This window comes from Gekko japonicus, unplaced genomic scaffold, assembly GCF_001447785.1.
Source record: "Gekko japonicus isolate JY-2015 unplaced genomic scaffold, Gekko_japonicus_V1.1 scaffold1225, whole genome shotgun sequence".
Taxonomy (NCBI): Eukaryota; Metazoa; Chordata; class Lepidosauria; order Squamata; family Gekkonidae; genus Gekko; species Gekko japonicus.
In genome coordinates this window covers 401373-416406 of record NW_015170312.1, presented here as the reverse complement: position 1 = coordinate 416406, position 15034 = coordinate 401373, and the positions used below count along the sequence as shown (strand labels likewise).

The 15034-nt window shown below is 43.0% G+C and overlaps 1 protein-coding gene across 1 annotated transcript in view; it reads right to left on the bottom strand.

The window, feature by feature from the left end:
* The window catches only part of MTA3 (metastasis associated 1 family member 3), a 169872-nt gene that overhangs the window by 102769 nt on the left and 52069 nt on the right, over positions 1-15034 (bottom strand). The window contains 1 exon segment of the mRNA XM_015418000.1: positions 13619-13721. Coding sequence (XP_015273486.1) covers positions 13619-13721 — 103 coding nt within the window.

Below are 15034 nucleotides of genomic sequence, written 5' to 3'. Positions count from 1 at the left end.
AATCCTAACTATAAATACACGTTGATGGGGTCTGAACTGGCAGAGACTGATCAAGAGAGAGATCTTAGAGTCATAGTAGATTGCTCACTGAAAATGTCAAGACAGTGTGTGACTGCAATAAAAAAGGCCAATGCTATGCTGGGGATTATTAGGAAGGGTACTGAAAACAGATCAGCCAATATCATAATGCCCCTATATAAATCAATGGTGAGACCTCATTTGGAATACTGTGTACAATTCTGGTCACCACACCTTAAAAAGGATATTATAGCTTTGGGAAAAGTGCAGAAAAGGGCAACTAGAATGATAAAAGGGTTGGAACACTTTCCCTATGATGAAAGGTTAAAACGCTTGGGGCTCTTTAGCTTGGAGAAACGACGGCTGAGGGGTGACATGATCAAAGTTTATAAGATTATGCATGGGCTAGAGCAGGTAGAGAAAAAGCTACTTTTCTCCCTTTCTCACAATATAAGAACTCGTGGGCACTCCATGAAATTGCTGAGCGGGGACTTCTGGTACGGCGCTTTGACGGGCGGGTGGGAGCCCAGCTGGCTCCGTCCCCACCCGAACTGTTTTTGCTCCATTTGAGCCTCCCCCGAGGTGGGGGAGCTCGACCGACCCCCCGTTGGTGGGGGTCGGAGCAGGGGGCATCTTTCTGGCCCTTCCCCGCAATTGGCAGGGCGGGGGAGGTGCCCAGGACAGCCCCAAAGCTGAAGCGGGCAACAGACGAACATGGCCGCCATGTTCGATCAGAAGCGACCAGCCGTTTTTTTTATTCCTAAAACGTTTGAAAGAATTATAAATACTGCAGCACAGCGTCTATAGAAACTGAGAAAAGGAACGGAAGAAAGCTGATAAGAAGAGTCCCCCAGAATAACTTTACCTTAAACAGGAGAGGAAAACGGCCGACAAGCAAATGAGTTGAACTGTAAGTCTATAACTGTTTCTCTTCGGGGGGGAAGAGAGCTTCAGGACTCATGCTGGCTCGGACAAGCGGTTGGAAAGAGAGAGGGTTTGAGACTGTGAAATAAGGAGATAGTGTTGAGACAAGAACGGGAAATATGGCTGAAAAAGATTATCTTGTGGGAGAAGATGAGGAGTCAGAGGGAAATATGGAAGTTGAGCAAACGAACATGGAACAACTTTTGGAACTTTTGAGGGAAGCAGTTCAGGAAGCAGTACAGAGTGGCTGTGAACAGGCGCATAAAGAAAGGATGGGAAAGCTACACAAGACAGAAAAGGAAATAGGAGAAGAAGATGGGGAAAAGAATAAAGGAGCATTAGAAGACCAGAGACTAAATATGAACAAGGAGGTGTGCGCGGTAGTTCAAAAGGAGGAAGAGGATATGGTCATAGTTGTCATGGTGGGAAAAGCACAAGAAGTGCTGTATAACATCTGAAAGACCAAAAAAGGGACTAAATAACAAGCCACTTAGAGGAAAAATGTGACTGCTACAAAGGTTTCAAAACGGAAAAAAACAACACCGAAAAGCAGGAAGTAAGAGAGAAGGAAGGATGGAAAGAAGCAGAAGATGGGAGAGGGAAAAGGAAAGAGACAGCTCAATATGGAAAGAAGAATGGCTGAGACATAGAAAGGAAAGACTTGGAAGGAAAGGGGTTTATAAAGAACAGAGTCACATAGAAGGACTGAGAAGGAGAAGCAGAATGAGAAGGCGAAAGGAGAAAAATAAGTTATATAAAAATAAAATGATTGGTGCTTTTCAGAATTAGGATTAATTGGTAAAATGACCCCAAAATCACGTTATAGATGTATTTATTTGTAGCTGGGTTAGATGGATGTATTTATTTATGAGTTTTTGCTACAGATAATTGTTATTAGGAAGAATGAGATAGAAATGGGAAGTTGGAAAAGATTTAAGCAAGTGAGAAATGTCTGAATCTATGAAGGAATGTCTATATTAATTAAGTAATGGGGAGTTCAAATTGAATAAGTGGAAGATGATTGGGAATGAACTTGGGAAATATATGTGTGTAAGAACGAGTGTGAATATTAATTTACTAATGGTGATAGGGAATGAATTTGGATAATGTGGGAGTGTAAGAATGAGTGTGAATATTAACTAATTAAAGGGGAGATTGAATATATATATATGAATTGATATGAATTATAGGTATTAGGATTAATTGGTTGTGACCTCAAAATTATGTTATATATGTATTTACTTGTAGTTGGGTTAGCTGGATGTATTTATTTATTAATATTTATTGCATGTAATGTTATTAGTAGGAGTGAGATGGATGTGATGAGGTTGAAAAAATTTAAGTAAGTGAGGAAGGTTTGAATGTATGAAGGGAAATGCATACCAATTAACTAGTGGGGAATGAATTTGGAAGGAATTAGGGAAGTGTGTGAATGTAAGAATGAGTGTGAACACCAATTAACTAATGGGAAGAGTGAACTTATAAGAATTGAGATGAATGATAGATGATAGGAAATAGAGTTGAGATGGGAAAAATAGTAAATGACTGTTAATGATATTAAAGTAGGAAAAAACTTAAATATTCTTAAAGAAATATAATGCGCTCCTATAGTTTTGCAGAGAGATTTAAAAAGTTTAAAGAGCTAATAGTGACATAATATTAAAAATTGAGTAAACTCCTGAAGAAAAATGCCAAAAAGGAAAAAAACAAAAAAGGGTGATATATTGCGCTGGTTTGGGAAGAGAGATAAGACAGAGTTATGAGAAGATTGAAGGTTGTTGGTGGGGACTGAATAAACTGATGTTGAGATGAATGGGAACTGTGATATTCAACCACAAATGAAAGGGTAATTAATCCAAAGGGTAAATGGGAAATATGAAAATAGGAAAAATTATGAAAATATGAAAAATTATATAAAAATTTAATGTGTCACGGGGCCTTTGTGCTGTATATAAGGGAATCAACAAGTTGCTTTAGGAGGCTTTAGAACGAAATAAATACGGTAGAGCTGTCTAAGACAGGTTAAAATTTCTTCAACGCAGACGTGAGTGTAAAACTAAGGAGAAGAGTAAAATGGTGTAAAAGAAGAGTAAAGGAAAGTTTTCTTTGTGCTGCGGTAAAGAAAATGTGATGTCTTAGGAATTCTCTTTTAATGTTATCTTGTTTAATGTGTTTGTATGTACAGCAGTGGTGTATAATGGTAAAAACCCAATAAATATATTATAAAAAAAAAATTGCTGAGCGGTCGGGTTAGAACAGATAAAAGGAAGTACTTCTTCACCCAAAGAGTGATTAACACATGGAATTAATTCACTGCCACAGGAGGTGGTGGCGGCTACAAGCATGGACAGCTTCAAGAGGGAATTAGATAAGCATATGGAGCAGAGGTCCATCGGTGGCTATTAGCCACCAGGTATAGATAGGGACTCCAGGGCAAGTGATGCTCTGTCTTCTTGATGCTTGGGGAGGTAAATAGTGGGAGGGCTCCTAGTGTCCTGGACCCACTGCTGGACCTCCTGATGGCACCTGGTATTTTTGGCCACTGTGTGACAGAGTGTTGGACTGGATGGGCCATTGGCCTGATCCAGCATTGGCTTCTCTTATGTTCTTATAAAACTTACATGAGTGGAAGGCATTAATGTAAGTTAATTTAGGATCCATCTCTTTCAAGGAGAACTTCCTTCCTTAAGGCAATTAAAATATAAGGATACTTCCTTTTTCCTTGATGTGCAGTGTCTTGCTTTAGCTGATGTGCTTAAGCTCACTACTTAGTTTTCATTTTTATTGGAAGGAGGCGGGACCACAGCTCAGTGGTAGAGCATCTGCTTGGCCTGAAGAAGGTCCAAAGTTCAATCCCTGTTATCTCCAGGTAAAAGGACTGGTAATAAGTGCTGTGAAATACCTCTGCCTAAGACCCTGGAGAGCTGATGCTGGTCTGAGTAGACAGTATTGACTTTGATGGACCAAGGGTCTGATTCAGTATGAGGCTTTATGTGTAAGGGATTAAATAAACAAAGAAACTGCAAAACCAGTGAAAATGTAGGTCTAGGAACTTGCCTAGATTGCATTACAATCAGTAGAACAAAGTAAAATAACTGAATGAAGTAGTTTACTTGAATTCATCCCAAGACTCAGAGACAGGCAGAGAACATTTTAAAAAATAATCCTGTCATTCTAGATAAGAGTGACTATAGACTTACAGAGCCTTTGGAAGTTACACATAAATCTCCCAAGCGATGATGTGCAAGTCATGCTTTCTGTATGGTATACAAATAAGGAACTAACATTTGCTGCATTATGTGTGAGTTCTAGAAACATTACCTCTCAGGAGCAGAGTGCGCAAGTTCCCTCTTTACATATTATACAGGAAGCCAATTATGGGTTGGATCCAATGATCACCTTCAGCTAAGTTGGATCTAATGATTGCCTTTTGCTAAGTTTTCCTCTGATGGAGACAGGCTTCCTCAGATAGAAAAAAGTTCCCTCTGTTGAAAGAAGACTTTCTCCATCAGAGAAAAACTTACTGCTAAGCTGTCAAAGTATCTAACTGTATGAGAGGTAAATAAGACCATCACCAGGCACACAAACATCAATATATATCACTTTTCATACCTTTCTTTCTTAGAAATATTCCTAGGATTTTAATCTCTCCCTCCTCTACCTCTTCAAACAACTGGTAGCATAATTTGTTAGCTCAAAACCTACACGGGCTGGTATTTTCACTTTACCCTCTTACTTTCTCTCTCTCTCTTAGGCTACTTGTCTCACTACGCTTGAGTGGAACATATTGCAGTGTGGGTGGCCGGGTGGAATATTTGGCTCTAATGCTGGAATTCTAACAACTTATTATCACTACATCCTTGATATTATGATGACTGCTTGAGTTTGCTAATTTTCCAGAACAGCTTATGTTCTCCCCACCCCCATAAACTTTTTTTCTGGATCAGAGTGAGAAGCAACTCCTTTAAGATAGGTGTAAGACCTAAGACAGCAGCTGCTTTAATGTAAGAGCGAGAGGGAGAGGAAGGACAGCTTCATCAGGCTACTCTACTGGAAATTTGGGCTGAACTGTAAATTAGACTACATTCGCACTGGCATATGTCTAGAGTACATGTATTTAGCTGGCCACAAAACACAGTAATAAAGACAAGCTCTGCCTTACCCATTAAGACATCTTTGTATTTCACAATGCACTAATCCTAAACTAAGAAATACCAGACATTAATTTAAACATGATTCACATCAAAGTTTCTATTTATATATATAATTGTAATTTCTAGCTGCACCTAAAGATAAAAACTTTTTTCCCTCTGAATAGAAAAGAATAATCAGAATTGTTGATTTGTCACAGAGAAGTAGGCCTTGAACAGGTGGAAAACTTTGCTATCAACATAAATTAAACAGTCAAAGCATTTCCCAACATGGAAAGCATGCTATGTGGGGCTGCCATTGAGAAGTGTTTGGAAACTTCATTTGGTTCAGAACGCTGCACCCAGGATTTATTTTATTATTTATTATTTGTATTTATACCCCACCCTCCCTGCAGGCAGGCTCAGGGTGGCTTACAGAGGTCGTTACAATGTACCTAGACAACATAAAACTTTAAAACATTTTAAAACAGCTTAAAACATTCTTACATTTAAAGTGCTCACAGTATTAACAATTCCTTAAAATTAGATGGCGTGCTCTAAGATATACCATCCGAGTTCTCAATTCAGCCGTCTTCCGGTCTGTTAGGGCCAGCTCAGTGCTACAGATGTTCATGTAGCATAGTTGGTGGTCATGCTGGCAGCTCCTAATTGAAAGCCTGGTGGAAGTGCTTTGTCTTACAGGCCCTGTGGAACTGCAGGAGGTCCTGCAAGGCCCTAATCTCTTCTGGGAGCTCATTCCACCAGTAAGGAGCCACCACAGAAAAGGCCCTGGTCTGGCAGCGGTGAGCCTGGCATCTTTGGAGCCCAGAATGATTAATCGATGTTGTGACCCCGACCGTAGGGCTCTCTGAGGTATATATGGGGGAAATGGTGGAGGATGCTGAGTGGAGTGGGTCATAGGGACAACTCCAGTCCTAGCCTCTGTACACTGCCTTCCAATTTGTTTCTAGGCACAATTCAAGATGCTGGTCTTTACCTTCAAAGCCCTACATGATTTGGGACCAGCATACCTGAAGGACCACCTAACCCCTTATGTACCTGCCCAACCATTACAGCCGTCTTCAGAGGCCCTACTTGCCCCCACTTTGAGATCAGGTGGGTAACAATTTGGGAGAGGGCATTCTCAGTCACGGCACCAAAGCTCTAGAACTCTCTCCCCAGGGAAATTCATCTGCTCCTTTCTGTTGCTGACTTTTTGTTTTGTTTGGCATTCCCTCGGTGATCCCTCCTCCTTCCAATGTTTTTATGTTTTGCATGCATTTTCACTGTTTTGTATGTATTTTAACTCTGTTTTAATAATGTGTGTTTGGGAGGGGGCTGATTTTAATGGTTTTACAGAGTAATTTTATCATGTATGGTTTAAATTGTTAGCCACTTGGTGGACCTTGTAAGGGCAGAAAGGCGGGATATGCCTTTTGTAAATAATAACAATAACATCAATGTCAACAACAACAAGTTAAAGATGCAGCAGCCCTGATAGAAAAAGATGTCTGCAAGAGACACCAAACTGTATCAGAGGAGCCTTGAGAAATTTCTTCAGTTAATGACCCAGTCAGCAGTGGGGTATGTGATAATACCGGGGAACCCTAGAAACAAGATATTCAATTCAGAGACAGAAGGCAAAGAAGGTGGAAGAGGAGAATTCGGGTTAACATATTCTGAAAGAGTAGCTGAAATCACCCTTTTACTCTGTATTCATACTAGAATGATTAAATACCCCATCTAACTACTAATACTGAAGAACGCTTACCATTAACAAATGTCACCTAACAAGAATAAATAATTACTACTCAGCCTTGCATGGAATGAATTGTATGGGATTAATCAACTGATTGCTAGGGACTAATTATCCTATGAGTTGTTTTTGTGTGTAACTTGACCAGCCCAATTGTTTAGAACGATTTGATCTATAACAGCTCTGCCACGGGGCAAGCCAAACGCTAGAGAATTGGACATTGGGTGTGAGGCATTTGTGAGCTATTTCCGGATAAAGTCCTGTCACTCCGCCGTGACCTCCCCACCACAGTTGAAAGAGTAAGTGAGCTCGAGGTCCCAAGCTCACTTCGACTTTGGTTTTGGATCATTTTGACCCACTCAGCCTGGAGGAAGTTGACAGATTGCTCTTGACTGTTCGTCCAAACACATGCAGCTTTGATCCGTGCCCTTCCTGGCTTATTAAAGCTGGCCATGGAGGGTTTCGAGGCGCCCTAAGAGAAATTATCAACAAGTCCCTCTTGGAGGGGCTGTTCCCGGGAGCACTCAAGAAAACGATGGTCCGCCCTCTCTGGACCCAGCCAAATTGGTGAACTACCGGCCGGTCTCCAACTTGCCCTATTTGGGCAAGTTAATCGAGAGGGCGGTGGCATTACAGTTACAGGGCTTTATAGATGACACTTTCATGCTAGATCTCTTCAAGTCTGGCTTCCACCCGGGACACAGGACAGAGACAGCACTGGTTGCTCTTACTGATGACCTCCGGAGGTATCTGGATCGGGGCAGCTCGGCAGTACTGTTGCATTCAATGCGGTCAACCATCAGGTGACTTCCTGCTGGAGCAGGATATGGACCTGGCGTGCATGACTGAGACCTGGGTGCGAGATGGGGAGACAGTAGCTCTCTCCCAGTTAGCTCCTCCTGGGTTCTCGGTCCTTCACCAGTCACGGATCAAGGGAGGGGAGGAGTGGCTCTGCTCATTCAGGAGGCTTACTCCTTCAGGGTGCTCCCGGCGCCAAAGATCACGGGCATCAAGTGTGCCGGCCTGGTGTGGGAGGCCGGGGAGAGTTTGGCAATTTGGCTGGTGTACCGACCCCCTAACGGTCCGGCCGAAAGCCTGCCATCCCTGATGGAGGCCGGATCAGGCTGTGCACTGGAACACACTAGACGGAGAGTCCTGGGTGATTTCAATGTCCATACTGATGACGCGACCTCCACTCAGGCAACGGACATGGTGTCGTCCATGGCGGACCTGGGAGTCATGTAACAACCCCCACTCACTGAGCCGGGCAAATGCTCGACTTGATCTTTGTGGCGGGGGTAACAGTGGACTGGGTCACTGCTTTGGGAGTCCCATGGTTGGACCACCATACCCTGGGGGTCCGTCTGAATGTGCCACCCCGACCCTGTTTAGGCGGCGAGCGTATCTTAGCTTGCCTGAGGAGCCAGATAGACCCAATGCGGCTTCAGATGGCTCTACGGGATACGATGCCCCCTGGCGGCTCGTTGGATGAGCTTGTGGAGGATTGGCATAGTTGACTCTCCGCAGCAGTTGACGAGATTGCTCCCCGGCGCCCTCTGCGCTCTTGCTCTAGGCTTGCTCCCTGGTTCACCCAGGAGTTGCGGCTTATGAAGTGAGAGCTAAGACAGTTAGAGAGACAGTGGCACCGCGCTCATGACGAAGCTACAAGAGCATCCTATAGGACGTTTATGAGATCCTATGAGATGGCAGTCAAAGCTGTGAAGAGAGAGTACTTTGCAGTTAAGATTGCATCTGCAAGCTCACGCCCAGCCCAATTGTTTAGAACGATTCAATCTATAATAGCTCCGTCACAGGGCAAGCCAAACGCTAGGGAATTGGACATTGGGTGTGAAGCATTTGTGAGCTATTTCCAGATAAAGTCCTGTCACTCCGCCATGACCTCCCCACCACAGTTGAAAAAGTAAGTGAGCTCGAGGTCCCAAGCTCACTTCGACTTTGGTTTTGGATCATTTTGACCCACTCAGCCTGGAGGAAGTTGACAGATTGCTCTTGACTGTTCTTCCAAACACATGCAGCTTTGATCCATGCCCTTCCTTGCTTATTAAAGGTGGCCATGGAGGGTTTCGAGGCGCCCTAAGAGAAATTATCAACAAGTCCCTCTTGGAGGGGCTGTTCCCGGGAGCACTCAAGAAAGAGATGGTCTGCCCTCTCTGGACCCAGCCGAATTGGTGAACTACCGGCCGTTCTCCAACTTGCCCTATCTGGGCAAGTTAATCGAGAGGGCGGTGGCATTACAGTTACAGGGCTTTATAGATGACACTTTCATGCTAGATCTCTTCAAGTCTGGCTTCCACCCGGGACACAGGACAGAGACAGCACTGGTTGCTCTTACTGATGACCTCCGGAGGTATCTGGATCAGGGAGGCTCGGCAGTACTGTTTTTGTTGGACCTGTTGGCAAAAAGGAAAGATTTACCCAACTGAATGCAGATTTCCAGAGAACAGCAAGGAGAGATAAGGAGGCCTTCCTGAATGAACAATGCAAAGTAATAGAGGAAAACAACAGAATGGGAAGGAATAGAGATCTCTTCAAGAAAATTGGAAAAATCAAGGGAACGTTCCATGCAAAGTTGGCCATGATAAAGGACAAAAATAATAGGGACCTAACAGAAGAAGAAGAGATTAGGAAAAGATGGCAAAAATACACAGAAGAACTATACAAGAAGGACCTCAAGGTCCTTAACAACCACGACGGTGTAATCACTGACCTCGAGACAGACATCCTGGAATGCGAAGTCAAATGGGCCTTAGAAAGCATTGCTAACAACAAAGTTAGCGGAGGTGATGGTATCCCAGCTGAGCTATTCAAAGTCTTCAAAGATGATGCTGTTAAAGTGCTGCACTCAATTTGCCAGCAAATTTGGAAAATGCAACGGTGGCCACAGGATTGGAAAAGGTCAGTATACATTCCAATCCCAAAGAAGGGCAATGCCAAGGAATGTTCAAACTATTTCACTTATTTCACATGGTAGCAAGGTCATGCTCAAGATCCTACAAGTTAGGTTTCAGCAATACATGGATAGAGAATGGCCAGAAATACAAGCTGGGTTTCGAAGAGGTAACTAGAGATCAAATTGCCAACATTCACTGGATTATGGAGAAAGCAAGAGAGCACCAGAAAAATATCTACTTCTGCTTCATTGACTATGCTAAAGCCTTTGATAGTGTGGATCACAACAAACTATGGCAAGTCCTTAAAGAGATGGGACTACCAGACCACTTCACGTCTCTTGAGAAACCTGTACAAGGGTCAAGAAGCGACAGTTAGAACTGGATATGGAACAACCGATTGGTTTAGCATCGGAAAAGGAGTGCGATATACAAGGATGTATATTGTCACCTTGCTTATTTAATTTATATGCAGAGTACATCATGAGAAATGCCGGCCTGGGTTAATCACAAGCCGGAATTAAGATTGCCAGGAAAAACATCAACAACCTCAGATCTGCAGACAAGACCACTCTAATGGCAGAAAGTGAAGAGGACATAAAGAGCCTCTTGCTCAGGGTAAAAGAGGAGAGTGCAAAAGTGGGCTTGAAGCTCAACATCAAAAAAACTAAGATCATGGCATCCGGCCCCATCACTCCTTGGCAAATAGAAGGGGAAGTCGTGGAAGCAGTGGCAGATCTCACATTCCTGGGATCCAAGATCACTGCAGACAGTGACTGCAGCCATGAAATTAAAAGACGCCTGCTCCTTGGGAGGAAAGCAATGGCAAACCTAGACAGTATAATAAAAAGTAGAGACATCACGCTGCCAACAAAAGTCCGTAGGTCAAAGCAATGGTATTCCCAGTAGTTATGTATGGCTGCGAGAGTTGGACCATAAGGAAGGCCGAGCACCGAAGAATAGATGCTTTCGAATTATGGTGGTGGAGAAGACTATTGAGAGTCCCTCGGACTCTGGCCATGAAATAAGAAGGGAGCACTCACTGGAGAAGACCCTGATGCTGGGAAAGATTGAAGGTAAAAGAAGAAGGGGACAGCAAAGGATGAGATAGTTACACAGCATTATCGATGCAACTAACATGAAATTAAGCAAACTTCAGAGCACGACGGATGACAGGAGGGCTTGGGATGATGTGGTCCGTGGGGTCGCGAAGAGTCGGACTCGAATGTGCAACTGAACAACAACAACAACAACATGTAATGCTCTGGTTATATTTGAGCAATGTGCTTCATAACTGGGAAGCTCTTACTGCTAGGAGTCCGATAGCTCAGAGCAGGATCAGTTTTTGGAGCAAATCATACTTCTGGTCCACACATGGCCATCTGGAGGCTACTGTGATCACCAAGAATACAGAAACTGGCACTTTTTTGCCATCAAGTCACAGCTGACTTATGGAGATCCTGTGAGGTTTTCAGCCTCCGCCATCGCTGAAGCCACAGACCGGAAGTCTGCTCTGGTTATATTTAAGCAATGTGCTTCATAACTGGGAAGCTCTTACTGCTAAATGGAACTGCCTTTACATTAGAAGCTCTTACTGCTAGGAGTCCGATAGCTCAGAGCAGGATCAGTTTTTGGAGCAAATCATACTTCTGGTCCACACATGGCCATCTGGAGGCTACTGTGATCACCAAGAATACAGAAACTGGCGCTTTTTTGCCATCAAGTCACAGCTGACTTATGGAGATCCTGTGAGGTTTTCAAGGCAAGAAATGAACAGAGGTGGTTTGCCATTGCTTTTCTCTGTATCACAACCCTGGTATTCCTTGGTGGTCTCCCATCCAAATACTAACTAGGGCCAAGCCTGCTTAGCTTCCAAGATCTGCTGAGATTGGGCTAGCCTCAGCTATCCAGGTCAGGGCTGAAGCTGGCTATCACTGCCTAATACTGTGAACCTGAAGGGTCAGAGACAAGATTTGAAGACATCTGCATTCAGTGTAAAGGTAAAGCTAAAGGTTTCCGTTGCTCGAAAGCCAGTCGAATCTGACTCTAGAGGGCACTGCTCATCTCCGTTTCCAAGCCGAAGAGCCAGCGCTCTCCGAAGACGTTTTCCGTGGTCATGTGGCCAGTATGACTAGACGCCAAGGTGCATGGAATGCTGTTGCCTTCCCACTGAAGCGGTACCTATTTATCTACTTGCAATTTCTTCAGTGTAGCTTCGTTTAAAAGGAAATGCAAGTCACTGTGCCCACATGGGTTCTACTAACTTGGTCATTTTTAAAATATTTTTTTTAGAACGCTGCTTATTGATTTGTTTCCTGGGGGAAAGATTGAAGATTTAATGAAATCATTCCATGCAGCACGCTGAAGAGACTTTTCCTTAATATTAGTGAGCATGTTCTTCAGAACTTACCTCATACCTCCTGGGAGTATTTCATTGTTATATAAACATACTCTATACAACCTTGATAGTAAGAAAGTGCATTTCTGCATTCAAAAATGGAATTGCTTCTGAGGTTCAAGAAGAAGAGATGGATGTCCATCAGCTAATAAGGGCAGGTGAAAGAATGTTTAAATATAAAGCACTTGTAATAAGATCAGGAAAAGAGTTTTAAATAATAATAATAGTTCATTTTTGGGAAAACAACCCCCATTATAATCAAGCTGGATTATGTGGTGATTTTGTAGTGTTACTGCAGAATGAACTGAAGAGCAGCCCAGCTAGATCAGTCCAGTGGTCCATCTGGACTGGCATCCTGTTTCACAAAGTGGCCGACTAGATGTTCCTGGAAAGCCTGCAATCCAGGCATGGAGGGAAAGGTCTTGGCCTCTGTGACCTGTTGTTGGCCCTCCAGAGGAACTGGTTGGCCACTGTGTGAGACAGAAAGCTGGACTAGATGGACCATTAGTCTGAACCAGTAGGGCTCTTATGTTCTTATGGAGGGCAAGATCTTAGTGTTGCCCTTTCCCTAGCAGCTAATTTTCAGAGATATTTTGTCTCTGAAAATGAATTATTAGCCGCCCTGAGCCTTCAGGGAAGGCGGGATATAAATCCAAAAATAAATAAATAAAATTTTAAAAAATTATTTAAAGCCTATTCCAACATTTCATTAGAAGCAGGCATTTACCTTAAACAGCATTGCCTTTTACTGAGTCAAATCATTGGTCCATGTAGCCTGTACTGCCTACTGTACACAGTAGTTGCTCTGTGATGCCTCCATGACTGCCTAGCCCTGCATAAGCTCTGCCACTGAACTATGGTCCCTTCGCTTCAAAACCAAAACAGGGACAAGTTGGTACTCTTCCACAACGTTTGCCAGAAGGAAGATGGAAGAAAGCCAGCCTCGTATCCTGCTGAGACTGATGGGGATAAGGTGATTTATGAAAATAAGAGAAGATCACTTAAGACATATTTAAATAATGAAGAAGGTTGGCAGTGCAATCCTAAGCATATATATAGAGAAATAAATCTCATTACGTTCAGTGAGACTTGTTCCCTAGGAAGTGCAGCAGAGCTAACAGAACTGGTCCAGCTTCTCCTTCCCATTGCAGTTCCCAACTCTACCCAAAAATGGTTCCTGGGGATCACCAAATTCTAGGGGAAAGTGTGGGGCATAACATGAGGGTCTTCAATGGAAAGGAGCAGTCAACAGATACACCTGCCAACTGGACTTATGGAAGTGTCTTTACACTTCTTGAAGAAAGATTTTGGATCTAATGCAAAATGTTTGAGGATTCTCTAGCCAAAGTTAAGCATACTTAAGGCCTGCTGATTTCAGTGGAGGTATTAACACACATTTAACTCATTGAAATGGAAAAGGAGTTAAAACTATCTGGATTCTGTATAATTATGACACTATTAATCATAACAATGTTACCCTTACCGTGCTACTACTAAAAACTGGTCAATCTGATGATCAGTGAGATGGGTATCAGGATCCCATACTTTTACTTCAAGCTTTGCCTGTTCCCGGTCATCTGTTTGTCCTGTCAGAAAAGTAGATTAGATAAAACACTATTATTTGCAACAGTGCTCTTTCCACATCCTATATCATGTTTAAATTGAACATGTATTAAATATACAAGGGTCAATTTAATTACCCCATTAAACTTTGCTATATGATAAGAAAGTAATCTATGCATATACTGAAACAATCATGGAATTTTAAACGGCTTTCCCTCTAAGATCAGTTTCATATTGGTTTTCTTAAAAAAAAAAAAAATCCCTACTTTTAAATTGCTGAAATTTAGAGATGACTGAGGCCGCTAAGTTCTACTTCAGAGTTAGTTAATGGTAAGTGAAATTTCTATCCAGACTCAGCCAGACTTCTGTGTTGACCTATCTTTTAAACAGTGCAGTCCTAAACTGAGTTACACTCTTCTAAATCCAACAGGCTCAAAACAGAGTTCCTCTACTTAAGACTGCACTGTAAATTCCTTAGCTAACAGAAAAGTAAAAACACACCCCTCAAAGTTGATCTCTATTTATAGCTATTCGTGAACTTACGCATAAATTGCAATTCCATTTTGGCATGAACACAGGCTACTCTATACTAGGGTTGTGCATTCAGGTATACCCAAGCAAGATATACCCAACATTATTGTTTCAGGACAGCTTGGGAATACCCAAAATAACCCCAAACACGCTACTGAAAAATTATTTCCCAGAATTTCAGGAGAGCTTCAGAGTTTGGGGGAGGTACAGGAGCAAGAAAGGAAAGAGAGTAACCTGGCCCAGAAAACAATTAACAGCTGGCCTCCACTCATGACTCTTTAAATTTTAAAAGGGAAACTGGACCTGGACATACCATGCCTGCATTGTTCCCTCAGGAGGCTTCTCCCTGAGGCAGCCATTAGAGATGGTAGAGCGTGGCCCTAGAGCCTTAAAATGGTGGGTGGACTGGTGGGTTCCTGGATTCCTATCAGGCTCAAGTGTCATGGCAGCCATTTCCTCCTCCCACCACAAAGAAGAAAAAGGCATCTCTCCGCAACAAAAGGGGACAGAAGTTTAACAACCGAAAGATGGGAATTCAGAGATCTTAACACACATTGCTATAATGTTATATCAATGTAATGCTATTCAAATGCTGATTTTTTAAAAAGGCCCCCAATAGTGGGAGGGGGAAATGGCTGCTGCAACAACCAAGCCACACAGGAGTACAGGAACCTGCCCACCATTTTCCAGCTGTGGGGTAGGCTGTGTCACCTCTGTTGCCAGTGGCAGAGAGAAGCCTCCAGAGGGGGTGATCCTGAAATGCTAAATCTGGGGCTAGCTTCCTTTCTTTCCCTTCCTCATTCCT